The 27,096-nt window shown below is 41.9% G+C and overlaps 1 protein-coding gene across 2 annotated transcripts in view; it reads left to right on the top strand.

Moving 5' to 3' along the window:
* LOC140734500 (dedicator of cytokinesis protein 11-like) overlaps positions 1-27,096 on the top strand; it is a 290,063-nt gene that overhangs the window by 100,252 nt on the left and 162,715 nt on the right. For both annotated transcript variants that reach the window (XM_073058546.1, XM_073058547.1), the window contains exons 15-23: positions 171-293; positions 8,663-8,742; positions 8,843-9,030; positions 9,131-9,196; positions 11,397-11,489; positions 11,589-11,712; positions 13,947-14,068; positions 15,745-15,831; positions 25,946-26,035. In XM_073058546.1, the coding sequence (XP_072914647.1) occupies positions 171-293; positions 8,663-8,742; positions 8,843-9,030; positions 9,131-9,196; positions 11,397-11,489; positions 11,589-11,712; positions 13,947-14,068; positions 15,745-15,831; positions 25,946-26,035 (973 nt within the window). The remainder of the gene's footprint in view (positions 1-170; positions 294-8,662; positions 8,743-8,842; positions 9,031-9,130; positions 9,197-11,396; positions 11,490-11,588; positions 11,713-13,946; positions 14,069-15,744; positions 15,832-25,945; positions 26,036-27,096) is intronic.

Raw genomic sequence — 27,096 nt, 5'->3', positions numbered from 1 at the left:
AAAAGTGGATTTAAGAGATGTCTTTCACAACACTGTAACAACTCAAATGTTTACAGCCAATGACATTGAAATATTATTGTTGTTGCAGGCTGTAGTACTGTTGTCAAATTAGATTTCTACTTAAGCTAGACTTAAATTGTTAATAGTTGTGTTTTCTCCTTTTTTTTCAGACCAGTGTTTAAAGACACTGAAGGCTCTTTGGACACAAGTGGAAAGTTCTCACCTTTTTACAAGCAGGATAGTAACAAGCTGTCTACAGAAGATTTACTGAAAATGCTGGCAGACTTCAAAAAGTGAGCATATTGTTTTTATCTCTCTCCCCCCCCCCCCCTCCCACAGAATACCAGAGGGTATTGAAAGTTAAGATTAATGTTATGTCCATGAGCAAATTTCGTCATTGATCTGAGGGGCATTAAATGCAACCTAGAATTACGTAGTACAAAAGCTGTAAAGCAAGTCCTTCAGCATACTGAGTGTGCGCTGACAATTACAAACTTGCACTCTCTTCTCCACATTCCTAACAATCCCTTCAGATTTAAGTGTTCACCAACATAGTAGGGGCATCTAACAGTGACAAGTTAACTCTACCAACCTGCACACTTTTTGGATATGGGAGGAAACAGCTGCACCCAGAAGAAAGCCTCTGTGTCACAGTGAGACTGTGCAAACTCCATCCAGGCACCTAAGACTCTGGAGCTGAGCCAGCAGCTCTGCTCGATGTGCGATTGATAAGGAGAATGAAAGGTCGCTCCTTAGTGCTGCTGTTGAGCATGGTGACTTACTGGCATCTCAAGACTGGTGAGTGTACTATTCAACTTTTACCACCAGGGTCAGAAGTGTTGCTGCTGTGTTCACTAAACTAGATGTGAATGGTAGCGTGGAGCAGTGACCGAGAGTTGTAGAGTTGCAAAGCACAGAAGATAGTGATTTTTGTTTTTATCTGATTCCACCAACATCTCTGTTGGTACATGCCAGATGTCATCCACACTCTGTGTGGAAAACATGCTCGCTTTTGAATCTCTGCCTCTCACCTTAAAACTATGGCCCTAGTACTTGGTACCCTACCATTGGAAAAAGATTTTGACTATCTGCAGTACACTATCTATACATCTTAATTTGAGCAAAATGATGCAGAAATATGGTTAAATGGTTCCATTTATTATCAGACAATGTATACAGTGTACAACCTGAAATACTTGTCTTCGCAGACATCCACAAAAAACAGAAGAAGCCCAAAAGAATGAGCGGCGGAAAGTTAGAACCCCAATGCCCCCCTCTCCCCCTCCCCCACACAAGCATCAGCGCATCAACCTCCCCCCTACCCCCCACCCATTTCAGCAAAAAGCGTCAGCGCCCAGCCCCCACCAAGCAACAGCAGAGCTCCCAAAGAAAGACCATGATCTGCAGTCACCAAAATCAATGGTTTACCTGACAGTTGGACATCCCACAGGCTCCCTCTCTCACTGATGAGGGACAGAGAGAGATCAGCCATTTTCACAGCAAAATGGGGACTAACAATCACTGTAATAGTTTACTGTGTCGCGTTTTATTTGACGATTCTGTGACTCGACAATCGATGGCAAACCACCATCGAGAGAGAGAGTATGACCATTTGGCTACAGAGATCTCCATCCATACATCCATCACAGTGAAATCCTGATGTTCCATCTCCTGCAATGCCCCAGTTGGCAACACCAGCCTGGAATCAGTCACCCACGGGGCCGCACCCTGGAGGTGCCATCTTCCAAGTCGCATCTGGAGAATGTTGGAAAATGGTCGGCAGGCAAGCTCCAGGAACGGGAACACACCCACCATAAAAAGGCAGATCAGGACCTCGACAGAGCCCCAACCACCTTGAAAAGGGAAAAAAAGATATTAAAGAGAGGAATTTAAGCTCCTTCTGCAGATGACCTCAAAAAGGCAACTGCTTGGCACCATCTTAACTCTGACCACCAATATAGGGAAAAGATGTGAGAAAAGTTCTGAAGGAATACTTTGATATGCTTTCTGTAATTACTACCACTTCTATCTTTATCATGCTGTTAACCTGGAGGATTAGGTAACAGAAATGACCACCAAGCCATATTGGGAAATATTGGAATAGATGAGCAGAAATTTGACAAGTGGGGATGTTTAGGAATTCCAGAGGTGAAGGCTACGAATTCCTGATTTCAAATTTTGTTTGGCTCAGGTGAGGTCACCGATGTTGAAAAGGTTCACTTGGAGAAATAATTGTTATGTCAAAATACAGAGTACTCTTTAATCAGCTGGGAGGGTGGAGTTAAGTCTCTACCAAAGGAGGTGCAATGCTCTTTTTCTCTCTGCTAGCCTGCGAGTCACCCTTTGGCAAGGTGTAGCATGTGTGTAGCCCCCTGATCAGGGTCATGTGAAGCCATGGGATCAGATGGTGAATGGTTGTGTGAACAGCTGATGCAGATCACAAGTCCTGGTTATACACCAGGCAGACAATCTCTGAAGAGTATTGGTAATGGCTAGGGTCACCTGTCTTGTAAAGACACTGCCCAGAAGAAGAGAATGGCAAACCACTTATGTAGAAAAAATTTGCCAAGAAGAATGATGGTCAGAAGGCCATAATCCCCCACGTGATATGACACAGCACATGATGATGGTGACTCTTTAATTAAGGACATTTGTGCCCTGTAGAATATACACTTCTCTCACGTCTTTGTATTTTACGAGAGATTTCCTTAATAAATCATTTGCAAGGCCCTTTGTGTTACACCACAAGGAAAGATAGTTGATTCAGTAACTGTGTGCAGGCTTCTACAATGAGGAGTTCACTTAACTTCCCTGCCTTCCTTCTCCATGTACCCATGCGATGTTCCTCTTTTCAAATCCATATGCAATCCCCTCCTGAAGTCCCATTGACAGACTTCACACAATTTCAGTTCAACAGGCAGCCAAAGGTTTCAAAGAATATTGAGGATTATGTAATTCATTGGAAACTAATGCAATCATTTGGCTAAAACATGAGTTAGCAATGGCAAGATGCTGACAAAAGCAAATCCATAAGTGCTTAACTAAGGTGTGCTGTCTGGACTGGAGGGCTTGATTCATAAAGAGAAAATGGATAGGCTGGAACTGTTTTCCTTAGAGTGAAGGAAGTTCAGGGATGACCTTTCAGAGGTTTATAAAATTATTAGGGGCATAACTGGATAGATATTCACAGTCCTTTCCCCGAGACAGGTGAGTCTAAAGCTCATAGATGATTTAAAGGGAACTTGATGAAGTTTATTTTTTAACAGGGTATGCGGTGACTATATGAAATGAGCTGGTAGAGGAAGTGGTAGAGACAGGTACAATTAGAACCTATAAAATGCATTTGGATACATGGAAAGGTAAAGATAGAGGGATATGGGCCAAATGCATACAAAAGGGGTAAGTCTCTTGGTCAGCATGGGCAAGTTGAGTCAAAGAGCCTGTTGCTGCACTACTTAACTATAAAGCATGTTAATTAAATTTCATCCCATCCTCCTGTGATCCTTTTCTGAATTATTCTGAGCTCCAGCCCTCCACCGTTGATTCTCCTTGTCTTTCTGTTTATAAAAGAAACTTTTTGGAATGAAGAGAATTACTTAATTTGTCTCCCACAGTTCCACTATTAGGGAGGACCAAGGAAGGAGCAAAAGAAATTTTCATCAATACTGAAGTCCTTTCATTTTCATACTTGGTCCCAGTACAGTAATATAACTACATAAAATGTATGCAGGATAGTTTTTTGCAGCAATAGATAGAGGAACCAACTAGAGAAGGGGTAGTGTTGGATTTCCTGTTAGGGAATGAAATAGGTCAGGTGACAGAGGTATATGTTGGGGAGCACTTTGGGTCCAGTGATCACAATGCCATTAGTTTCAATATAATTATGGAGAACGATAGGACTGGACCAGGGTTGAGATTTTTGATTGGAAAAAGGCTAACTTTGAGGAGATGCGAAAGGATTTAGAAGGAGTAGATTGGGACAATTTGTTTTATGGGAAGGATGTAATAGAGAAATGGAGGTCATTTAAAGGTGAAATTTTGAGAGTACAGAATCTTTATGTTCTTGTTACATTGAAAGGAAAGGTTAAAAGTTTGAGAGAACCATGGATTTCAAGGGATATTGGAAAATTGTTTCGGAAAAAAAGAGATCTACAATAAATATAGGCAGTGAGGAGTAAATGAGGTGCTCGAGGAATATAAAGAATGTAAAAAGAATCTTAAGAAAGAAATTAGAAAAGCTTAAAGAAGATATGAGGTTGCTTTGGCAAGTAGGTGAAAATAAATCCCAGAGGTTTCTACAGTTATATTAATAGCAAAGGGATAGTGAGGGATAAAATTGGTCCCTTAGAGAATCAGAGTGGCCAGCTATGTGTGGAGCCAAAAGAGATGGGAGAGATTTTGAACAATTTCTTTTCTTCGGTATTCACTACGGATATTGAATTCTGTAAGGTAAGGGAAACAAGTAGGGTAGTTATGGAAACTATGATGATTAAAGAAGAGGAATTACTGGCGCTTTTAAAGAATATAAAAGTGGATAAGTCTCCGGATCCTGACAGGATATTCCCTAAGACCTTGAGGGAAGTTCGTGTAGAAATAGCAAGGGCTCTGACAGAAATATTTCAACTGTCATTAAAAACGGGGATGGTGTCGGAGGATTGGCGTATTGCTCAAGTGGTTCCATTGTTTAAAAAGGGTTCTAAGAGTAAACCTAGCAATTATAGTCCTGTAAGTTTGACATCAGTGGTGGGTAAATTAATGGAAAGTATTCTTAGAGATGGTATATATAATTATCTGGATAGACAGGGTCTGATTAGGAACAGTCAGCATGGATTTGTGTGTGGAAGGTCATGTTTGACAAATCTTACTGAATTTTTTTAAGAGGTTACTAGGAAAGTTGACGAGGGTAAACCAGTGGATGTTGTCTATATGGACTTCAGTTAGGCCTTTGACAAGGTTCCACACAGAAGGTTAGTTAGGAAGGTTCTATCATTAGGTATTAATATTGAAGTAGTAAAATGGATTCAACAGTGGCTGGATGGGAGATGCCAGAGAGTAGTGGTGGATAACTGTTTGTCAGGTTGGAGGCCGGTGACTAGTGGTGTGCCTCAGGGATCTGTACTGGGTCCAATGTTGCTTGTCATATACACTAATGATCTGGATGATTGGGTGGTAAATTGGATTAGTAAGTATGCAGATGATACTAAGCTAGGTGGCGTTGTGGATAATGAAATAGGTTTTCAAAGCTTGCAGAGAAATTTAGGCCAGTTAGAAGAGTGGGCTGAAAGATGGCAGATGGAGTTTAATGCTGATAAGTGTGAGGTGCTACATTTTGGTAGGTCTAATCAAAATAGGACATACATGGTAAATGGTAAGGCATTGAGGAATGCAGTAGAGCAGAGTGATCAAGGAATAAATGGTGCATAGTTCACTGAAGGTGGAATCTCATGTGGATAGGGTGGTGAAGAAAGCTTTTGGTATGCTGGCCTTTGTAAATCAGAGCATTGAGTATAGGAGTTGAGATGTAATGTTAAAATTGTACAAGGCATTGGTGAGGTCAAAGTTGGAGTATTGTGTACAGTTCTGGTCACTGAATTATAGGAAAGATGTCAACAAAATAGAGAGAGTACAGAGGAGATCTACTAGAATGTTACCTGGGTTTCAGCACCTAAGTTACAGAGAAAGGTTGAGCAAGTTAGGTCTTTATTCTTTGGAGCGTAGAAGGTTGAGGGGGTCTTGATAGAGGTATTTAAAATTATGAGGGGGATAGGTAGAGTTGACGTTGATTGGCTTTTTCCATTGAGAGTAGGGGAGATTCAACCAAGAGGACATGAGTTGAGAGTTAAGGAGCAAAAGTTTAGGGGTAACATGAGGGGGAACTACTTTACTCAGAGTGGTGGCTGTGTGGAACGAGCTTCCAGTAGAAGTGGTAGAGACAGGTTCGATATTGTCATTTAAAAAAAAAAATATTGGATAGGTATATGGACAGGAAAGGAATGGAGGGTTATGGGTTGAGTGCAGGTCGGTGGAACTAGGTGAGAGTAAGCATTCGGCATGGAATAGAAGGGCCGAGATGGCCTGTTTCCATGCTGTAATTGATATATGGTTATATTTTAACTATCTTCTTTCCACATTATTATGTCTTAATCTAGGCTCAAATAATACTAACATTAATGGACCTGGAATAGATTCTTGGAGAGGGCTCTTTGGATTTTCATTTATTAGCATCTTGCCCATGTCACAGACCCTGACCCCGACTCCAACAATTCATTCAGCCTACTGTCCAAATTCCTAGCCCCACAACCCACTTGCATACTGGACATACAGTTCATATCCTGGGCTATTGAATACAGGTTCATTTCCCAGGCTAAGTATTGGACCATCAGAATTTGCAAACTGCAAAGAAGAGAAAATCTACAGATGCTGGAAATCCGAGCAACACACACAAAATGCTGGAGGAGCTCGGCAGGTCGGGCAGCATCTGTGGAAATGAATAAACTGTCAATGTTTCAGGCTGAACCCTGCCGAAGTCCTGTTGAAGGGTCTCAAACTGAAACGTTGACTCCTTTTTTCCATAGATGCTGCCTGCTCTGTTAAGTTTCTTCAGCATTTTGTGTGTGTGTTGCTAGAATTTACAAGCAATCAGATGTCATATTACTGATCTAGATGCATTAATCAGTTCTGTCCACAGTTTCAAATTCTGACCAATCAGGCAGTGTTAAAGAACAAACTGGAAGTTGTTGGATGATGCTGATGAGCATTAACAAGATGGTATCTTTATTTGCACGATGGCATCAAATGCTTTGGCAGCATACATCTCTGGAGTAAATTCGTTCTTGTGTGGTTTGTTTTCGAATGTATTTGGGTCAGTCAAGCCTGTTCCTTACAATAAGAATCTTACAGACTGTTAAAGAGCACAGACAAGACCACCTAGATAATACTACATTCAGTTCCCATATCAACACATCAATGTATAGTGAAGGCTAATGCACTGAATATGTACTTGGAGAGAGATGTCTTGACGCAAATGGCATCGAAGGGAGTGTGTGGGAATATGATACTGGGGTAGAGGGTCTTCCATGATAGTATGTAATGGTGGAGGCATCTGAAATGCTGAACGGCCTGGTCTTCTTTTTGTCCTGTGGGCTTCCAAGATATTTGGCAAATCTTCAAAGTGAAATTCAGTTTAATACATCCTGGCATTTGATTTCACTCAGTGGTACCATGATGGAACTGGGTGCAACCCTTAACTTCAGTATGGTCGTGTGGAATTTGTACCTTCTTTCTGTGACTAGGTTTCCACTGGGTACTCCAGCTTGATCCCACATCTCAAAAGCATGAGGCTGTCGGTTAATTGAGCACTGTAATTCAACTCTAATGTGTAGGTGAAAGATAAAATGAGGCAAGTTGAAGAATGTGGCGAGTATTTTTTTTAAATGGGATTAAAGTGGGGCAAATATGAATGGGTGGTTTAGAATGAAAGATCTGTTTCTATATGACTCTGACACTTGTGGAGAACTGCTGATCAAGCTGTGGAGTTACTTGGTGAAAGATGCTGATGCATAGTGTTTCTGATGTTGGGCTCACATGTTGAGAGTAGAAACCACTAAAAATATGAATGAATCACAGAAGAAAACACTTGCATTTAGTCACTGTATCAGGACATGCACACTGATGCATAACTTACGAAGCACTTTCAATCAACAGGAAATACCAAGTTGCTGCTGCAAGAGCCCAGAAATAGCAATGAGAACATGACCATATAACCTATATTGAGTGATGCCTGTAGAGGGCGAGATATTAATACTAGTAACAATTTAGCAACATTTAATAGGTATTAGGACATGTACATCAATAGGAAAGGTTTAGAGGGATATGGATCAAATGCAGGCAAATGGGACAAGCTTGGGTGGGCATGGAGCAGATCAGCTTTAGAGCTGCTTCTGTGCTGTATGGAAGTTACTCTGTAAGTAATGTATTATCTTGTGGCCTGAGAGTTGTCCTATGCCACATAATCTGGTGGCATTCTTAGGAGCCATTGGGTTCCTGCATAGTCCTCAGGGAAGGACTCTGGTAACACTCTTGGTGCCTCCAGTTCTGTGCTATACATTCAGTGCTAACTTTGAAGGAAGACATTAAATAATTTCCAACTATTTGTCTGTGGAATCATTGCTTTAGACTATTCTGTTCTCAAAATGGCGCCAAGTTGCAACCTCCGTTGACTCACAGTTCAGATATAGTTGTTTCTTAAAATTAACACAGAAAATGCTGGAGGAACTCAGCAGGTCAGGCAGCATCTGTGGAAAAGAGTAAACCACCGACGTTTCAGGCTGAGAGCCGCCTTCAGGATGGAACTGATTTTCTCTTGTTTCTTAAACTAGTTTTTTTTAGGTTTGTAAGGATGGTTTGGAGGACAGAGAGGGGAGTTAGAGATTAGGCTAGGGATTTGGGACAGGAATGTGGTGAATTTGAAATCAGGCCAGAATCTACGTCTCCACTCCACATTCGAAGGCCTGTGGTTGTTAACGCAAACAGCCAATGTACTTCACTGTATGTTTCGATATACTTGTGATAAATAAACTTAAAACTTGAATCTTAACCTTGATCTTGTGATTATGGACAATATATGACTGAGTTTTCAATCCATTCTGATATTTTGACTTAGGGCAGAGAAAATATCCAAACTTCAAGTGATTCCAGGAGATTTTGATGTCGTCATCGAGTGTGTTCCTCCTGATATTTCCAGTGAGCAGGTTTACTCTAGTTGGCTTTTCATTTGAAGTTGTCTGATATAAATTTTTGAGAGCTGCCAGGCAATGAAATGCACCTCTCTTCCTTTGTTCAGATTGTGTAACTTCATCGTACATCCCTGTGAAGCCATTTGAGGAAGCCAACTGTGACACGGTGACGTTTGAAGTTGAAGAATTTGTTCCCGATTTTGCAAAGTACATGTACCCTTTCACAACTTTCAAGAACCACATGTACATTTATCCCATGCAGCTGAAATATGACAACCAGAAAACTTTTGCAAAGGTATTTTGCTTCAAACTCTTACTGTACAATTTCCGAATCCTCTCATTTATCAAGTGCCTGACTCTCTCTTGTACTGACGATATCTCTTCCCTATCCTCAGGCGAGAAACATTGCAGTCTACGTGGAGGTGAGAGATTCTGATGGAGATAAAACTCAGCCACTGAAGGTGCGTGAGACAGTGGTCTCTATAACACACAGTGTTCCAAGGTTGTGGGGTGGGATGAGCAACAGAATCCTGGAGCAACACACACAAAGCACTGGAGGAACTCAGCAGACCAGGCAGCATCTGTGGAAAAGAGTGCAGTTGACGTTTCAGGCTGAGACCCGTCATCAGGACTGGAAAGAAATAGGAGAAGTCAGACTCCTGTTAGATTCCTCCTTCTCCATCCCTTTATCTCTTTCACCAATCAACTTCCCAGCTCTTTACTTCACCCCCCCTCCCAGTTTCACCTATCAGCTATCATCTTGTACTTCTTCCTCCCCTCCCTGCTCTGACTTCTCTGTCTTTCCAGTTCTGATGAGCGGTCTCGGCCCGAAATGTTGACTCTCTACTCTTTTCCATCATTACGGCCTGCCCTGCTAATTTCCTCCAGCATTTTGTGTGTGTTGCTTGTGATACACAGGTCTGTTCAATTAATCTTTTTATACACATTAGGAATGAATGCATTATTTTGCTGAGCTTTTCCTTCATTTTGGAAGAGATCTCTTTAAAACCTACAGAAAGTTCTAATAGAGCTTGACAGGATGGATGCTGCAGTGATGAATCTCATGGTTGCGTTGTCTGGAAAAGGGTGTGGGCCATTCAGGTCAGAGGTCAGATGAAAGTGCGCACTGTGAGGGTGGTTGATCCATGCAACTCGTTACCCAGCTGCTGTGGAGAAAACTGGAGACAATAACTCTCTCTGAATATACTCTCCCTGAGTATATTCAAGACAGAGGCTAACAAATTTTATGTATTTAGAGAAACAGGAGCATGAGGTTAATGCGGATGATGCTAAAAGAACAGCCACAGTATTATTCAATGGCAGAGCCAGTAGGAAAGACTGAATGTCTTTTTGCTTCAATTCCATATGCTCTGATTTGTGAAAGTATGAGTGAGCTGCAAATCTGCTTCCAAATTGTGTGTGGATGCCAGTGCAGTAAAACATTACTGATCCACTATCTGATGGGCAAGTGCATTTCACACATCCTTCACTCCCCCTAGCACGTATTGCCAAAGAGACAGCTAACAAGTTGGCAGGTTATTAGTGTGGATGTTATTTTCTTAATCTACCAGTTCACAACCTATCAACTCACACTAGGTTTCACTAGTTACTAGATCTCAAAGGTTTCAAAGGTACATTTAATGTCAGAGAAATGTATACAATATATGTCCTGAATACAGATTTGGTAATGTTTCAGGCAGGTTAACATTACCCTTCTGAATATACACTCAGAAGACACCTGTACCTAATAAAGTGGCCACTTTATTCTATGTTCATTGTCTTCTGCTGCTGTAGCCCATCCAGTTCAGGGTTTGACGCACTGTGCATTCAGAGCGGCTCTTCTGCACACCACTGACTAATGTGTGATTATTTGAGTTTCCTGTCAACTTGGACTAGTCTGGGCCATTCTCCTCTTATTAATAAAATGTTCCACATTTCACAGAACTGCCACTCAGTGGATTTTTCATTGTTTTTTTTGCATTATTCTCTGTGAACTCTAGAGAGCATTGTGCATGAAAATCCCAGGAGATCAGCAGTTTCTAAGATCCCGTCTGGCACCAACATTTATTCCATGGTCAAAGATCACATATTTTCCACATTTCAATATTTGATTTGAACTACAAAGGAACTTCTTGACCATGTCTGCATCTGCATGCTTTTATGTATTGAGTTGCTTCCACATGATTGGCTGATTATATAGGCATCCATTAGTCCCGTGAGACCATGGATTTGCGCCTGGACAGGCCTGGGCAGGGTTGTATGGGAGTCTGGCAGTTGCCCAAGCTGCAAGCCTTCCCCTTTCCACGCCACCAAAGTGCACTGGTGTCATTGCAGAGCAATATGTTGTTAAGTGCCTTGCTCAAGACCTTCAGGTTACTAGTCCGATGCCTTATCCACTAGGCCACACGCTTGGCTGATTAGATATTTGGATAAACACACAGGAGCATAGGTCTACCTAGTAAAGTGACCACTGACTATATATACGGAAAGAATCTATTTTTACACTTTAATTTTCCATATATAATAACGCATTGTTGCAAAAGAGTTCTGGTATGCAGCTTCCTTGCAGTTTACCTGGAAGTTGTGATGTTTTGAGTGTGATGTGTATTAAAATAATCTATCTGAAAACAAGAGTGAAATCCTTTTAATAACTGTCTGCAGTGCATCTATGGGAAGCCAGGAGACCCGATGTTCATAACCAAAACTTGTGCAACAGTTTTGCATCATCAGCAGTGTCCAGAGTTCTACAATGAGGTATGTCAGTGTAATTTGCTTTCTGGACACAAGTGAATTAATAGTCTGTCTGTGACTCCCAACATTGTGTATTACTCTGCCTGTTATTTGTCCTTGTAGATTAAGGTTGAGCTGCCTGTGCAACTTCACGAAAAGCATCACCTCTTGTTCACCTTCTACCATGTCATCTGTGACATAAACAGCAAAGGGACAACTAAAAAACGTGAAGCTCTTGAGACACACGGTAAGACTGTGAGGGTAGCCGTGACAAAAATTATTGCCAAGTTAGAACTCAATTTCTGCCACACTTCACTCACTTTCAGTTATTTCTACAGTAACACTCTTATTCCCCGGCACCCTTGGGCCTTTGCCCTGCAGCAGATTTTCTGGACTGTTGAATGTTACTCCTATTAATTTTTACGTGTTGAAGACTAGAATAATAAATCTTCCAGAGCACCCAATGGTTTAAAAGAAAAACAGAAAATATCCAAGCTCTGGGCCATATCTCCAGCTGTAAACACACCCAACTTCCTGATCTCTGCTCTTCTGGACTCTGACCCCGGCACTAGCTCACAGTTTGGATTCCAGATCACGTTGCACTCCAGGCCTCTGGCTCTACCATGTTTTCTGATCAGCCTTCAGATTCCTGGCTCATGTTGCAGACGAATCACCATTAGGGTTTTCAAACTAACAGATGCCAGATTAATGCAGTTTGACAGTTATTTGAAGTACTTTGAGTATGTAGCCCAGTGCTCCTATGTTACAACACTGGACTAGAAATGATGGTTGAAGCTCCACTATGGCAAGTTATGGCTCCAAATTCAATAAAATCTGGTAACTTATCAACTGAATTGTAAGAACCCCCACCAACTACCATCAGGAAATAGGATGGGTTAATATCCTCCTTATCCCCACCCTCAACACATCAGGCCTGCCTACATACAATAGCTACACATAGTGGAATTGACCCTTAGTGTCTTATTTTCATTTAAGATATTTATCATCCATTATTGTTTGGTTTCATGCTGGAGAGTAACTGATGTTTTGGAATATTGGTGACTGTTGGAAAACAGGTGGTCCCCGTTTTTCGAACGTTCATTTTACGACAGCTCGCTGTTACGAAAGACCTGCATTAGTACCTGTTTTTGCTAACCAAAGAGGATTTTCGCTTATACAAAAAAAGACACCCACTTTATACGTGTCTTTACCCTGAAAAAGACTACCATGACCGTGAAACCTTGTGCAGGCAGTTGTGTGCGTATGCATGTACGTGCGTAGGCGTGTATGTGCCAATTTTTTTTCTCTCCAACTCAATTTTGGCTCGCTGTCTTCCCAATTTTGATAAGTGAAGCTACACTGTACATTCAATCTTTCTACTTTATATAGCTGTGTCTTTATCATATCATTCCTGTTTTTTCTATATGTTCGAGTTATTTTAGGTTTTATGTGCTATTTGGTATGATTTGGAAGGTTTTTTTTGGGTCTGGGAATGCTCAAAAATTTTTCCCATATAAATTAATGATAATTGCTTCTTCGCTTTACGACATTTCGGCTTACAAACGGTCTCATAAGAACACTCTACCCTCAGATAGCGGGGGAGACCTGTAATTGCAAGTAATCCTTTGCTTAGAAGGTTGCTGCTTTCATTCAGGTACAGTTCATGTAAATAAGTCTGATGGAAAGAAGTTGTTGTTTTGAAAGCTTTCAATGACTAATTTCTTTTGGTAATTTTAAATTCACAATGGAAATGCAGAGTTTAAACAAGATATTATTTTGTGCTTTATTTGTTGAGTTCAATAACCACTGCAGTGTGCCCTATTTTTCAGCATATAACATCTCTTTTGTTCTTTTCCACTGTTGTTAACGGAGACCAGTTAAGTGTCAGCAGAAGAATGAGGAGCGGAAGTAGGCCACTCAGTCCCTCAAACTTGTGCAACCCCTCAATATAATCATGGTTGATCTCTTCTAGGCCTCAATTCCTCTTCCTGTGCTAGTTCGACATAACCTTCAATTCCAAAATCTATCAAAAGTTTATCTACCTCCACGTTAAGTACCTCAAATGAGCTCAACTCTGGAACCCTCAAAAATGATCACCTCCTAATCTTGTAGCTGTGTTCTTTCATTCAAGATTCTCCCACAAACGAAAACACCTCTATGTTGATCCAGTCGATTTCTCTTAAGATCGTATATATTTCAATAAGTTCATGCCATGTTCTTCCAAATTCCAAAGAATACAGAACCAACCTGTTGAGCCTCTCTTGATGGAGCTGCTTTATAATTCTTACCCTATTTAGTAGTTTGAACTGAAAAGCACTAGAGATCTTTATAGCTTGATTTATGATGGAAGTATTAAATGCAAAAGGAAGGCACAAATTGGATTTCTCGGCAGTAGGTTTTCTAACACATGCTGTTGGGATGTGGAGCTCAACATCTGAGCCCAATGCTCCGTGTGACTTGTGTGTTTTGTGCCTTGTCCAGTTGGTTACGCTTGGCTGCCGTTACTGAAAGATGGTCGAGTGGTGACATCTGAGCAGCAGCTGCCAGTCGCTGCCAGTCTGCCTTCTGGGTACCTGGGCCTCCATGATCCTGACAACAAGAAGGTGAGCTAATAAATGTTTTCTTTAGAGTGTTGGAGGCTAAGGGATGATCTGATAGAAGTGTATAAAATTATGAGATACGTAGTGAGGGCAGATAGTCATTTCCCACGATAGGAATGTCAAATACCACAGGGTTTAAGTTGAAAGAGGGACATCTTAAAGGGCATGTATGTATGTTCTTTTGCACAGAGTGGTAGACGCCCAGAATGTGCTGCTGGGAGAAGCCAATGATGTTTGAGGCATTCAGACCAACTCATAAGCAGGTAGAGAATGGAGGGATATGGACCATATGCATACAGATAGGATTAATTTAAATTGGCTGACATGGTTGGCACAGACATTGTGAACCAAAGGGTTGTTCTTGTTTTCTGAGCTGTAATAAGGTTGCTTGTCAGCAAGTGGTCATGTTACAAGATCACAAGACAAAGGAGCAGAAGTAGGCCATTCAGCCCATCGAGTCTGCTCCACCACTCCACCATGAGCTAAACTAGTCTCCCGTCTAGTTCCAATTTCCGGCTTTTTTCCCCATATCCCTTGATACCCTGACTAATCAGATACCTGTCAATCTCCTCCTTAAACACCCTCAATGATTGGGCCTCCACAACTGCATGTGGCAACAAATTCCATAAATCCACGACCCTCTGGCTAAAAAAATTTCTCCTCATCTCTGTTTTAAATGGGTACCCTCTAATTCTAAGACTGTGACCTCTTATCCTGGACTCGCCCATCAAGGGAAACAGCCTTTCCACATCTACTCTGTCCAACCCTTTCAACATTTGAAATGTTTCTATGAGATCCCCTCTCATTCTTCTATACTCTAAAGAATACAATCCAAGAGCCGATAAATGCTCCTCTTATGTTAGTCCCTGCATTCCAGGAATCATCCTAGTGAATCTTCTCTGAACTCTCTCCAACATCAGCACATCCTTTCTAAGATAGGGGGCCCAAAACTGCACAGAGAATGGGTTCTCCATATTGGAGGTAGATAAAACCAGATGTCATTGGATAAATGATAAAAGAATTGGGGATCAGAGAGGATCCTTTTCCACCTAGAGTGTGTTGAATACCTAGCATATACTGCATAAGAGAGTGATGGAAACGGAATTGCCTGCAGCGTTTAAGAATTGCCTTGACAAGCTTTTGAATCACTCAGGCAGGAATGCAGATACACAAGAGACTGCAGATGCTGCAATCTAGAACAACAAACTTCTGGAGAAGCTCAGTGACTTGAGCAGCATCTGCGTGGAGCAAGGAATTGCTAGTAATTCCATCAGTCTTGACCTGAAACAATGACATTTCCTTTCCTACACAAATGCTGTTTGACCTGCTGAGTTCCTCACAGAGGTCCACAAAGCAATAGGTTAATAGCAGAGATCCATGACATTAAAAAGGTTGGGAACCCATGCTCTATCAGATTGTTTGTTGCACTGGGCGTAAGAAGCTATGGGCCAAGTACTGGAAGATGGGATTAATACAGAGAGGTGGCCACTGACAAATGTAGATGCAGTGAACCAACTGGCCTGTGGGCTTGCTGTATGATTCTATAAGAAAATGGCTGTCATACCTGAATAATGTAATGCATGTACTACAGTCTAATCCATTGCACATAAAGCACCTGAAAACATTCCGAATTGCTGCAAAAATGATCACCTTTACTTTTTTTTTTCCTTTCCTGGCAGCACATAGTTCCTGACATTAAGTGGGTGGATGGAGGAAAACCCTTACTGAAAGTTAAAAATCACTTGGTATCCACAATTTACACCGAGGTAATTATCTCAAATGTTAATATACCAATAAGTTTTACAAGTATACATGTGGATCTGAAGTTTCTGGAACAAGATGTGGATTGGGTTTATGCCTAAATACCAGATTCTAATAGATGTGAGAACATTGGAGAAACTGGAGAGGAAGATTACACAAATGACTGGACCTGAGGGAACAGCAAATGTTATGGAAAGCTTCAGGGAGGTGAAAGAATAACAGCAGCAGAGGCTGTAATTTTTAAAACATTGAAGACTAACTGCTGATTTAATTAAGAAAAATTATAATGGGTTTTGATACTTCATGAGAAACTGTTTCCATTAGCAGGAGAGTTGAAAACCAAAGGGCACAGGATTTTTGTAAACAAATGAAAGGGGGAAGTAGGAACATTCTTTAATTCTAATAGTCATTGTATGAGGTGACACGGCTTATCTGATGGAATGTGGAAGCAGATACATTTTGGAAGCAATTGGAAGGATTGCCAGGTGCAACGAATACTTTGGGAGAGCCATTGCAGGTATGAATAACTAATTGGCCATCATCTGTGCTCCATAATTCTGCTTTCTGATAATGGCCAGCTGACATCTACAAATTTTGCCCTGGGATTGTGGTGTCCACATCTGCCTGAAATTTTCCCACTCAGCACAATGGTCCAGGACTCAATGTCCCAGAATATTGAGAAGCCCCAATGATACCAACGCAGTCCAGTTGGGGAGGAGAGAGAAAGTGACCTAAACACTGAATCACGTTACATAGAAGATCTTTTAATAGGCTTAATCAGGAATCTTCTCCTGTGTTTGTGAAATCCAACTTTAAAAACAGTGATCAGGCAGAACAATTGGTGTTGCTGGAGAAGCAGTGCTCGCTTCTGGCCCTTTTAATGAGAACAGACTTGGCTTTTGGAGCTGGTCTATCATCAGTTCCCATTCACAAAATGACCTTATAGGTCCCAAAATATCCCTTGATAACCGAAGGTAATGACTTCGCACAAGCTTACCCTTTGCTAACTTTAATTGTTCAGCAATTCATTTTGCATTTTCATGATCCTACTATTCCATTTAACTCTTGCAGTATCTCCCCTCAGTTACATCCTTTCCAAGGTCAGAAGTGTTATCTATTCATGCATATTTTGACCCTTATGGGCCCTGGTCAAGCTTCCCTGTGTGTGCGATGTAATGTGGAAGGGCATTCTGGGTAATGATTTACAAGTAAAGCAAACAACTACGAACTTGTTCTTCACCTTTCCGTCTCTCGTGTGCTATACATGGTCACTCAGCTTCCCAGTGCCACAAACATAACAATTGGCAGCCAGGTTACAAATCCTCGCGCGATATTTATTGTTTCGTTTCCTTCGGCAAGAGAAGTTCACGTGCAAAGCTGGTGGTGTGCTGCTGTGTAATGTGGGTGAGCGAAAAGAAAATGGGCACAGGAAGCAGGGTGAGTGAAGAATCAGGGGAGAGAATGAAAACAGAATGGTTAAATAAAACAAACGAGAGAGGGAGAGAGAGATCAGATTAGTTAACTTTTCTGGAATGGGATTGTGTTTGAAAATGGCAAGTGTTTGGACATATGAGGCCGTATGACAAACACCAGAGCAATGGAGTTTATATACTGAAAGGTTTGATTATTTTACACTGACAAATCAAATTTCAGATGATTTTCACGTCCTCACATTTTTCTGGCTGATGGGTGCACAAACATTTAATCTATTACTCTCTCCAGTGAAATGGCAATAAGCCATACGAGGACACAGTTAAAGTCTTAAGGGACAGCTATTCACCAAAGCCCTTGATTATTGCTGAGAGGTTTGGATTTCATAAAAGGATTCAAGAGGAAGATGGGTCTGTTGCCGTGCTGAAGCAATTGCCTGAACGCTGTGATTTTGGTCAGTCACTCAATGACATGTGATAGACTCGTATGTGGTCTGCGCAGTGAGACAATTCAGAAATGTTTGCTTACAGAAGACAGACTAACATTACAGAAGGCATTAAGATTAGTCACCTATGTAGGTGGTAGCTAAAGCAGCACAGCTGTCAAGTGCATCTTCCCAAGTTCATAAAGTTTCTACTGACTTCAAGGCTAAGATAGCTATTGGTCATCAAAGTTGTCGTTGTAGTAAAACTGGGCATTGAGCAAAAGAATGCTGGTATGAGGATTTAGATTGCCAAAGCTGTGGCAAGGAGGGACATATTGAACACTCTTGTTAAAGTAAAAAGACATGGTCAACCAAAACATTGCAATAAAGAGAAATAAGTTTTGGAAAAACAAAAAGAAACATGTGAAGAAGACAGAGCATACTGAGGATGGACTGAGTGACTCTCACTCTGTGGTTGAAGGAGCTTTGCATGCTTTATCTGCTTTAGGACAGAAAGACAGCTACTGGGTGACCCTGCGGTTGGATGTGGCCATAGTGAGGATGCAGGTGGACACAGGTGCTGCAGTAGCACTAACATCAGAGACAGTTTACAAGGAGAAATTGCAGCATTTCACCATTGAAGGGGCAAAGTTGACTTTAAAGACTTAGACTGGTGAGGTTGTTCCAGTGAGCGGAGTAGTACAGGTTACAGTGGAGATTAATGAACAGAGAAAGAAACTTCTGCTTTAAAGGTAGTTATCCAGTGCTTCTGGGCTATGCATGGTTGGAGCATCTTAAACTCAACTATCATGAAGTGCACTTGATTGGTGGGAGCACTGCTTTACAAAAGGTATTGAAACATGCAAAAGTATTCAACAGAGTACTGTGGAGTATGAAAGGAATCACTATTAAGCCCATCACAACACCTAAATGCCTGAAGGCCCCTGAGATTAGTCATCTATAGGCAGCTGAAGCAGCATGGCTGTTAAGTTCATCTTCACAGTTCATAAGTTTCAACTGACTTTAAGGATAAGATCCCTATTGGCCATCAGTGGTGCTGTTGTTGCAAAACTGGGCATACATACACCCTCATATCAAAGGTAGAGACTGAATTTGAATTCAGTCCAGAGTAAAGTATTGGAACCAGTGTGTGTAAGTCGATGGGCAAATTCAGTGGTTCCTGTCCTAAAAAGGAATGGGTCTTCAAAGCTTTGTAGAGACTTCAAGGTAACCATTGACCTGGTTCTTACAGCTGAACAATTCTTTCTTCCCCTCACTGATAACCTTTTTGCAGGGTTGGCCAGAGGATGGACATTTAGCAAATCATTGTGAACAGCTTTATCAGAGTCTAAAGTCATCATTGCTCATACAGTTGGCCTGTGATGCATCACCTTATGATATGGGGCCAGTTATCTCACACATCATGCCATCAGGTGACGAGCGTCCAATCACTTTTGCATCAAGGAGATTAAGCAAGGCAGAAAGCCACTATGCCCAGATTGATTGGGAAGTACTCAATTGTCTTTGGACTTGAGAAATTCCACCAATTCTTCTTTGGTCAATGATATACACTACCTATAGATCATTGCACCTTGATGTCAATTTTTGGTCCACATGCAGGTATTCCTTCCCTGTCTGCGAGTCGAATGTAAGGTTGGGCTCTGTTACCATCTGCACATCAGTACTAACAATTCGAATGCTGATGGACTATCTAGACTTCCCTTCGTTGTTACAGCTCCAGAGCCATCTTGGAAAGAGATCTGTTATTTCAAGGAAGTGCCTATAGCTCCAGTAACTGTGGCACAATTCTGGTAGCATGTGTGTACTGATCCTAAAGTGGTGACATAGTAACTCACGAATGGAAAGGAGAGCTAGCCATAGAATTGAACCCTCATTGGGCTCGATGGAAGGAGCTCACAGCCCACGCAGGATGTTTACTATGGGGCTACCGCGTTGTCATTCCTCCACTATTCAGAAAGCAGGTGCCTGATGAGCTCCATGCAGGAAACTGTGGCGTGGTGTGCACAAAGGAAATTGCACACAGCTGCTTCTGGTGGCCAGGATTGTATGTAACCATTGAAGAGAAGGCCAAAGTCTGCACACATTGTCAGTGAATGAAAAATGCTCCTCAACTTGTTCCTTAGCAACCGTGGGAATGGCCTGAAGAACCACGGCAGAGGATTCACATAGATTTTGCAGGACTTGTATGTAGAAGGTTATATGTTCTGAGTCGTAGTGGATGTACACTGCAAATGACCCAAGGTTCCCATCATGAGGAGGACTGCATCTTTAGCCTTCGGGCTTCCTGAACAGCTTGACAATGACCCACAACTCCTTTCTGAAGAGTTTGAGGCATTTATGGAAGCAAGCGGTATTCAGCACATCAAGTCAGCACCGTATCATTCAACCACAATGGCCTTGCTGAAAGATTCATACCATGAAACAAACCTTCAAGTGGGAAGTCGATCCCTTATCTGGTGTCTTAGAACTTCCTTGCTGACAAGCCCCAACACACCTTGTGCCACCACCACAATGGCTCCACGCACTGCTCTGATCAAAAGACATCTTCACACCAACCATGACCTGCTTAGACCCCCAAACACAAAACAGATTGTGCTAAGTGAACAGAAACCCCAACAGAGAGATGTGCCAAAGCACAATCCAGAAGTTTCACAGCTGGAGAGTGAGTAGTTGCCTGGAAGTGCATCTCTGGTACAAAGTGGATACCTGTGAATGTGGTGGCACAAACTGGTTCTGTGTCGTTCTGAGTGGAAATTGGTGATCTCAGCATCTGGAGAAGGCAGTCTGATCAGATGTTGCCCACTTCTGAGGCTACTGAAAACCAACTCCAACTGACTTATCCAGATCCAGTTATAGAAATGGGACAGAGTTCCACGATGACTGCAGAACCTCTGCTAAGATCAAATGACACAGCCAGTGCTCCCCTATCACCTGTGCTTTCTGAGGTTCTGACAATGCAATACCGAAGTCAAAATCTATGCATGCACCACCAAGAGTTAAAATGACTTTAGCATCATCCCTACATTGCCGGCAGCCTTCAGACAGATTGAATCTCTAGTTTAATGACTAACCCTCAGCACATGGGGCAGAATAATCCCCAGGGTAATGTCTGGGAATACAAACAGTCTACCCACTTTCCTTAGTTTAGAAAAAAAATTGTTTTTTTTTATTGTTGGTTGAATTTGACAATTACTCTATTGAATGTTAATAGTTCAGCAGCTGGTCTGTGTATGGGAAAGGGGGAGGGATATGTTATGTATTCATGTGTATTTTGACCCTTGTGCGTTGCTGTCAAGCTTCCCTGTGTGTTATGTACTGAAAGTAATGCGAGAGGGCATTCTGGGTAGATGACTTACAACCAAAATAAACAGTTCCTCATCACTCTGTCTCTCGTGTGTTATTCACGGCCACCCGGCTTCCCAGTACCACAAGCATAACAAGAAGCCCACCGCTCTCTAGCCTTCATAAGGTGTGAAGATGCATGTTGTGGCCTTCCACACTCATCATAGGCATTGAATGACTTCCTGTGTATCACCAATTAGAACAAGATGTGATCTGGCCAGAACGGCATCATTTGAGCACTGCCTGCTGCTGTGGTTTGCTTGATCCCGCCTCCCATGTCACCATTTCTGGGGAAGAACCAAAGCTGCCTAGTTTCCCTCTGCAGTAAACCATCCAGGGCACATTTTCTACTTCATAGCCAGGGGAATAGAGCAGAAGGAAGTGACAGTAGGGTTGCACAGAACAGCTGATTGTTTCTTTAGTTTGCACCTTGACCTGAGGTCACACTGTCTGTCAGACGTACGTCTGCACCGGAGGTTCAGCTGTCTGTCAAACATGTACATCTGCACCGGAGATCACACTGTCTGTCAGATAGATATATCTTGACCTGAAATCACACTGTCTGTCAGACATACAAGTGCCTATAAAAAGTATTCCCTCCCCCCACGGAAGTTTTCTTGTTTTATTGTTTTACGACATTGAATCGCAGTGGATTTAATTCAGCTTTTTTGGTGCAGATTTGCATAAAAAGACACTTTCATGTCAAAGTGAAAACAGATCTCCACAAAGTGATCTAAGTTAATTACAATTATTAAACACAAAATAATTCATTGCATAGCTATTCACCCACTACAAGTCAGTATTTAGTAGATACATCTTTAGCAGCATTTACAGACTTGAGTCTGTGTGGATAGGTCTCTATCAGCTTTACACATCCGGACACTGCAATTTTACCACATTTTTCTTTACAAAACTGCTCAAGCTCTGTCAGACTGCATGGGGATCGTGAGTGAACAGCCCTTTTCAAATCTGGCCAGAAATTCTCAATTGGATTAAGGTCTAGACTCTGACTTGGCCACTCCAGGAGAATAACTTTGTTGTTTTTAAACCATTCCTGTGTAGTTGTGGCTTTATGTTTGGGGTCATTGTCTTGCTGGAAAACAAATCTTCTCCCAAGTCATAGTTCTCTTGCAGAATGCATCAGAATTTCCTTCAGGATTTCACTGTATTTTGCTGCATTCATTTTACTCTCTACCTTCACAACCTTCCAGGGCCTGCTGCAGTGAAGCATCCCCACAGCATGATACAGTCAGCACCATGCTTCATGGGATTGTGTGTTTATGAAGATGTGCAATGTGTGACTTGTGCTAAACATAACATTTAGTCTGATGGCCAAAAAGCTCAATTTTGGTTTCATCAGACCATAGAACCTTCTTCCAGCTGTCTTCAGAGTTTCCCACATGGCTTCTGGAAAACTCCAGGCAAGATTTCATTAGAGTTTTTTCAACAGTGGCTTTCTCTTTGCCACTCTCCCAAAAAGCTGTGATTGGTGAAGCACCCGGGCAACAGTTGTTGTATGTGCAGTCTCTCCCCTCTCAGCCACTGAAGATTGTAACTCCTCCAAAATTGTTATAGGGCTCTTGGTGGCCTCACTCACTAGTCCCCTCCTTGCACGGTTGGACCTTCCAGATACAGGTGTAGATTGCACCAGTGATTATTTGGTGTGTTATATTAAAGGGGGGTGAATAGTTAAGCAATCACTTATTTTGTGTTTTATATTTGTAATTAATTTAGATCACTTTGTAGAGATCTGTTTCCACTTTGACACAAGTCTTCTGTTGATTAGCGTCAAAAAAGCCAAACTAAATCCACTGTGATTCAGTGTTGTAGAACAATAAAACATGAGAACTCCCAAGGGGAATAATTACTTTTTTATAGGCACTGTACAGAAGCATGCAAAAATTTGGGCATCCCAGTCAAAATTTCTGTTACTGTGAATAAGTGAGTAGAAGATGAACTGATCTCCAAAAGTCAAAAAGTTAAAAGATAAAATATTCTTTTCAACACTTTAAGCAAGATTAGTGTATTATTTTTGTTTTGTGCAATTTTGGAGTGAAAAAAAGGAAAGGAAAACCATGCAAAAGTTTGGGCACCCCAAGAGATTTGAACTCTCAGATAATTTTTACCAAGGTCTCAGACCTTAATTATCTTGTTAGGGCTATGGCTTGTTCACAGTCATCATTAGGAAAGGCCAGGTGATGCAAATTTCAAAGTTTTATAAATACCCTGACTCCTCAAGCTTTGTCCCAACAATCAGTAGCCAGGGGCTCCTCTAAGCAGCTGCCTAGCACTCTGAAAATTAAAATAAATGATGCCCACAAAGCAGGAGAAGGCTATAAGAAGATACCAAAGTGTTTTCAGGTAGTTGTTTCCTCACTTCGTAATGTAATTAAGAAATGGCAGTTAATAGGAATGGTGGAGGTCAGGTTGAGGTCTGCAAGACCAAGAAAACTTTCTGAGAGAACTGCTGGTAGGATTGCTAGAAAAGCAACTCAAAACCCCTGTTTGACTGCTAAAGATCTTCAGGAAGATTTAGCAGACTCTGCAGTGGTGTTGCACTGTCCTACTGTGGAATGAAACCTGCACAAATGTGACCTTCATGGAAGAGTCATCAGAAGAATACCTTTCCTGCTTCCTCACCACAAAATTCAGCATCAGAAGTTTGTAAAGGAACATCTAAACAAGCCTGATGCATTTTGGGAACAAGTCCTGTGGACTGATGAAGTTAAAATCAAACTTTTTGGCCGCAATGAGCAAACGTATCTTTGGAGTAAAAAGGGTGCAGAATTTCATGAAAAGAACACCTTTCCAATTGTTAAGCATGGCGGTGGATCGATCATACTTTGGGCTTGTGTTGCTGCCTTTGGTAAGGGGAACATTTCACTGGTAGAGGGAAGAATGAATTCAATTAAATACCAGCAAATTCTGGAAGCAAACATCACACCATCTGTAAAAAAGCTGTAGATGAAAAAAGGACTGCTTCTACAACAGGATAATGATCCTAAACACACCTCAAAATGCACAATGGACTACCTCAAGAGGTGCAAGCTGAAGGTTTTGCCATGGCCCTCACAGTCCCCCAACAAAAACATCATAGAAAGTCTGTAGATAGAGCTCAAAAGAGCAGTGCATGCAAGAGGGCCCAAGAATCTCACAGAACTAGAAACCTTTTGTAAGGAAGAATTGGCAAAAATCCCCCAAACAAGAATTGAAAGACTCTTAACTGGCTACAAAAAGTGTTTACAATCTGGTATACTTGCCAAAGGGGGTGTTACTAAGTACTGACCATGCAGGGTGCCCAAACTTTTGTTTCAGGCTCTTTTCCTTTTTTGTCATTTTGAAACTGTAAAAGATAGAAATAAAAAAAGTAATCTTGCTTAAAATATTGAAGAAATGTGTCATCTTTAACTTTATGCCTTTTGGAAATCAAGTCATCTTTTACTCACTTAGCTATTCACAGTAACAGAAATTTTGACCAGGGGTGTTGAAACTTTTGCATGCCACCGTACATCTGCACCTGACGTCACACTGTCTGTCAGACATGTACATCCCACCTGCTTCGGCTAATTCCATTGAACAGTAGTGCTATTTATTTTTAAGTCTTGCATATACATGTGCACATTCCAGTCTGATCAGAGAGGGGCTAAGCTATAGATGGCAGATGTCTAAATTCATATTAAGATTTATTGCTCACATATACACCTAAACATATAGTGAAATGTGTTGTTTGTGTTCGCACCAGCACAGCCAAGGATGTGCTGAAGGCAGCCTTAAGTGTTGCCATTCATTTCGGCTTCAACACCTTATGCCTTCAATGTTCCACAGAACAACACAAGCAGCAACAACAGCAAGTGAGACCCTTTTTCCACACCTCCCACCCAATCAGCCTCTCACAAATTCAGAGAGGCTTCAAACCCCAGGACAGGCTGCCTGAGGTTCTCCTGTTCTTGCCTCCCTCCCCCCCCCCCCCCCACCCCCCGTTTCTCAGACTCGCTGATATCAGGCCACCGACTTCAGACTTCACGTCAGGATGCCGATCAGGATGTGATTCAGATGGTATGGAGTGAGGGGCAAGCAGTGAACTGCACAGCCAAGGCAGACAACATTAAGGATGAAGTAAAAGTTGACTCCTTAGCCGTGGTTGATAGAAACAGATCTCCCACAGATCTGTGAGTGCGACCACTGTTATTAATAATATGTTCAGGAACCAGGAATGCATTAAGTTTGCTGGTGGCACCAAATTGAGAGTGTCTCTTCAAATGGCAGCAATTTGAAACCTGCTGGTAGAATAGGCATATGACTAACAAAAAAAAAACAATCTCATCGGAAAATTAAGTCACACATGATGAAGAAAATGAGGGTGAAGGAGCAATGGACTTTTAAGTGTGAAGATACAAATCCAATGAATGACCGGTGAAACAAGTTGATAGGAAACCAAACACTGGGGTTTACTTCCCGAGGAATAAAGTTAAGAGGTTGGTGGCTAGCCTGTATGGAATCTGGTTGGATTGCAACTGGAGTATAATTCAGAGATTTGGTTGCTGTGTTTTCGAAGGAAAAGAGAGAGTGGATCAGGTGTGTGTGAAAAGAAAAGATTAGAAAGTAGAACTACAAGTAAATGTCTTTGTTGAGATGGAATATGCCCAAATGTTTAAGGCTGGCGAAAGCACTATATATTGCATTCTAAATTTTTGCTTTATACTGTTTTTATGTACGTGTGTGGAGTGATCTGAATGGGATGCAAGCAAAGGCTTCTTTCTGACTATTACTAGTACCTGTGACAATAGTAAACCAATTAGCAAGCACAATAAATTAGAAACAATGGCAAAGAGTTAGTATGTGAATTTTGTGTTACTCTAGCAGAAACCTCTTCTAATATGTGATCTCTGCTTTGTCCACAGGACCAGTATTTGCACAATTTCTTCCACCACTGTCAGATGAACCAATCAGCAACACAGGAAATCACTGGCGATCTTGTGAAGCACTTGAAGGTAACTGATAGCATTCAGTTTGACTAGTATGCAAGATATTTACAAAACACTGTTAGGTCACAGTTGGAGTATTATGTGCAATGTTTGTAGTCACACATGAGGAATGATGTGGTAGAGATTTTTCAGCCGTCCTTCTCCCCTCCCCCATCTTGCTCTGCCCCTCTCCCTCCACCCCCTCTCTCCCTCCCCCCTCTCCCTCCACCCCCCTCTCCCTCCACCCCCCTCTCCCTCCACCCCCCTCTCCCTCCACCCCCCCTCCCTCCACCACCCCCTCTCCCTCCACACCCTCTCTCCCTCCACCACCCCCTCTCCCTCCACACCCTCTCTCCCACCCTCACCCCCTATCCCACCCTCTCACCCCCTCTCCCTCCTCTCCCCCCCCCCCCCCACCTCATACACATTTAGATTTCCGTTTATCCTCCCCCTTTTTTAACAAAACCACTCATGTCTAGCCTGCCTTTACTGGGAATGAAAGCACAGCTGGCAACATCCACAAACCTCTGCTTCCCACTCCAAGTAATGTCGTGTACTTCTTGCAATGTCTTCACTAGAGCCACACAGGGTTCTCCAGCTGTGGTTCAACTTCAACAGTTCTGAAATGACTCTGACCTTTGCATTCAGTGTCTTATTCTAGAGGGAAGTCCCCTGCATCTTTTTAACCATCTTATCTACCAGATTGCTACCAGCAGTGGTTTTTGTAGATGCACTCAGTATCTCCCATGGTGTCAATAGGAGACCTCAGCACTTTGTTAATTTAATCCTCATCTAACCTGACCCTCTCCAGATGCAGAACTTCACCCTTCTCCAAAACGCATTTCATTTCTGCTCTGTTTTTCTTCAGTCTGTATAATCTTTCCTGACATTGAACCATGTGGCCAAACCATTGGCATGAGGCCTAATACTGCTGAGCTCTCTGCTGGCCATTGCCCTATGACCCTTTGCTTTTTATCCCTGAACTAATTTTGCTTGAAGTTCAATGCTTTGCTCTAAAGTCCACTGGCTGTTCCTAATTAAGTTTGCCTGTGAAACTTAACCAACAAATTGATAAATTCTGCATAGAC

Source organism: Hemitrygon akajei, chromosome 10, assembly GCF_048418815.1.
Source record: "Hemitrygon akajei chromosome 10, sHemAka1.3, whole genome shotgun sequence".
Lineage (NCBI taxonomy): Eukaryota > Metazoa > Chordata > Chondrichthyes > Myliobatiformes > Dasyatidae > Hemitrygon > Hemitrygon akajei.
The sequence above is the reverse complement of the archived record's forward strand: the minus strand, read 5'-3'. Positions and strand labels throughout refer to the sequence as shown.